The 3270-nt window shown below is 36.9% G+C and overlaps 1 protein-coding gene across 1 annotated transcript in view; it reads left to right on the top strand.

The window, feature by feature from the left end:
* Positions 1 to 3270, top strand: part of tmem70 (transmembrane protein 70) — a 10982-nt gene that overhangs the window by 2730 nt on the left and 4982 nt on the right. Inside the window, exon 2 of the mRNA XM_014013847.1 lies at positions 1577 to 1676. Coding sequence (XP_013869301.1) covers positions 1577 to 1676 — 100 coding nt within the window. The remainder of the gene's footprint in view (positions 1 to 1576; positions 1677 to 3270) is intronic.

Raw genomic sequence — 3270 nt, 5'->3', positions numbered from 1 at the left:
ACAGACAGGCTCTGGTATCATGGCTACCTGACAACAGAGCTCAAAGTGTGGGATCATTTTAAGAAAATGAAAGAAAAACCTGTGTAATATCTGCAGAGCAGAACCTGCCTTCTATAGCAATTATTTTTAGTTAGCGTGTAGCTAAAATCTAACCATGTTTATATAATAGCAGCTGCATTCTGATGTGATAAGCTGTATGTTTTATATTCAATTAACTTATGATCTGATTAGTCGACTAATCGAATAAATAATCGGTGATTAATCGATTATTAAAATAATTGTTTGTGGCAGCCCTAGTCATCGGGGGGTCAAAAGTTACAACCCCAACAGAAGATGAAAATTTTCATCTTTTTAGTCTCTAGATTAGGGTGGGTCACCATGCACACCCCACTACTGAACTTCTCTGGTGTTTTCATGTACCCTAGGGTCCACTCTTTCAAAAACTGCATGTTAACAGAAAAAAATTTGGGTCTTGCTGCCCACCAGGGACCACTTTGTGACCACACCCCTTTTCCATTGTGACCATCAAAATTAGGGGGACAAGAAGCTTAACTACCAACAACTTTGCTATAAACCAAACAAATTTTACAAACATGGTATCAGCTGATTCATATTGATTAGCTCTTTGATTTAAATGACATTTCATTAAACAAATTTGCAAACAATGATGTCATTGGAGGGTCAAAATGTTACTACCCCAACAAAATATGACAATTTTCATCTTTTTAGTCTGTGGGTTACGGTGGGTCACCATGCACACCCCACTACTGAACTTCTCTGGTATTTTCATGTACTAAACCTTTATTATCTTTAGAACTATACTACTAACTGAACTCTGATAAATATAATTCATAAATGATCAAATATGAAAAATAGTATGACTGATTGTCACTAGCAAAAGAAAACCTTTGACCATAATAGGTCACAAGTTGCCTTCAAGAAGGATGTCAAATCATCAGTCAGTATGATTACATGAGCTATAATCATATAAATATTCCCTTTGAATGAAGTGTTGATTTTAGGTGAGAAATCTGTGAAACTCAACAAATAAATTAGTGAATTAACTAAAAAAAAGAATTTACCGGTAATTTATTCTTTATAAAGGAACTTTATGTGCTATAATTTTTCAAATATATCAGAGTACCTCAATTCAAACACTATTAAAACAACATAAACTACAGAAAGTTGTTAAAACCTCTCTTTCCTTCAGATATTTGTTGGATGTTGATGCTGCAGGTTCAAGTTCATTTTCAGTGACAGTTGGCTGGATGAGCCATGAATGTATTTAGATGTATTTTCTGTTGGTCGTTTCCAACCAAATAACTGCACTTGTAAACTACAGCTAATTTAACCAAAGAGCACTGAATATCTTTATATTCAATGTGTTTTATTGAGTGGCACACGTGTGCTTGGTTGTAATACAGTAGAATCCCAGAACCATCGCTTATATTTTTGGTCTTAAATTTCATTCGAGGTGGTATTAAAAAGGTCTTAAAAGGTCTTAAATTTGACTTGCTAAAACCTGCAGATACCCTGTCTGAAAGTGGCTAATAGGGTCTCTTGTTTGTTTGTTCAGATTCCATCCACCTGTCCCCCCACCAGATGTTTGTCCACAGTGGCCCCCTCCAAGGATGGGAACTTGATTTACTCCGGCACCATGGGTGCTGCTATTCGAGGTCGGTCTCTTATTATTTATTAAAGAAAGACAATTAAAAACCGGCCCCAGCTTTGTGTCTTCAGCAGGATTTCAGAGGTTCGGTCAGAAGCTGCACATCAAATGTTTTGATTTACTCATAATCAGTGTGAGCACCTCTGGAAAAGCTGGGGTGTGCTAGCTGTTAGCACAATGTGTTAGCACTACGCCTCAGAGAAGCAAATGTTGATGCTCATCAAGCTGGGAAACTAGCTCCAAACTGTTTGCAGTCAATCATTTTAAAGAGAAGTTTATTTATCATTGGAAAACATTTAAGATGGCTGCCAGTCTTCCCAGGAGTGGATATTCTGGCAAATTCACCACAAAGGTCAGACCGTGCAATACTCAGAATTGAGCTGCATCAGACTCTGAAGGCCTCAGTTACAGGTTAAAGGTCGTGATAAGACAATTAAAGACTGAGTAAGTATGGCTGGTTGAATAATTTAACCTTTTCTTTCTTAAAATAAAAGCAGCAGGATGTAAACCTGATCTGTGCCCCATGAAGTCAGATGTCCCTCACTGGGGTCTTACCTAAATAAATAATGACATGTAGGGATTCCTTGTTTTGTTTTTGTGTTTTTTGTTTTTTCATCTGATGTCAGATTTGATTAACATTAGAACCTGCTGGTAAAGACCAGATCAGTTCTATTGTGTCCTCATATGTTAAAACAGATGATGTAATAATACAAACATTTAATATTATTTTTGTATTTACTTTATTTAAGCAGGTAATCTCATTGAGACATGTAGTCTCTGTGTAACTGATGTCATTTGTCACAGTTCTCTCTCTTGTTCAAAGAACATAACACATCATGTTAACAATTAAAGGAAAGAAAAATTAAACACAACCAAAGAGTAAGAGCCTACAGCAGGCTGTAAGATATTAGGGATCCCTGATTAGTTGTAACGGGTCCGATACCAGCATCAAGTACTCGTACTCGTACTCGCAAAAGCCGGCCGATACTCTTAACCGATACCGCTTTTGTCTCCTCCTGTGCTGCGCTGCAACACAAAGAGTAAACAACAGTCCATACCAGGCGGTGGCGCTAATGCACTGACAAGTTATTTCTGAACGCACCCCCGAATAACAGAAGAAGAACGATGACGGTAGAAGAAGAAGTAACGTCGGTAGTTTGGAGATATTTTAAGATCGGCACGGAGGACACCAAACCAGCAGACTGTCTGCTGTGCTCTGCTAAACTGTCAAAAGGAGGAGCGAAAGTTGGATTTTTTAACACCAACAATTTGATTCAACATTTGAGGACAAGACATGACAAAGAATTCAAAGAGTTTGCTGCTGCTAGCAGTAGCCTTCATAAACAGCACTGTATGCAGCAGTTGTTTTTGTTTTTATCTTTCTTGTAGAGCAAACTAAGACATAAGCAGAATATGGAAGGAAGTTTGTTGTAAAAACATTATATTTTTCACTGTGGTTCTTCTGAGATTTTGTTTTATTTGTTCCATTTAAGTTTGAACTGAAATTTACTGCACTTTATTACTATTAGTCATTTTTTTAAGTTTAAGACTGAAGCAGAGTAAACTTCTATAGATGTGCTGCTAAAATTTAAGTTTTACAT

Source organism: Austrofundulus limnaeus, unplaced genomic scaffold (assembly GCF_001266775.1).
Source record: "Austrofundulus limnaeus strain Quisiro unplaced genomic scaffold, Austrofundulus_limnaeus-1.0 Scaffold106, whole genome shotgun sequence".
NCBI lineage: Eukaryota > Metazoa > Chordata > Actinopteri > Cyprinodontiformes > Rivulidae > Austrofundulus > Austrofundulus limnaeus.
This window is presented reverse-complemented; position numbering and strand designations above follow the sequence as displayed.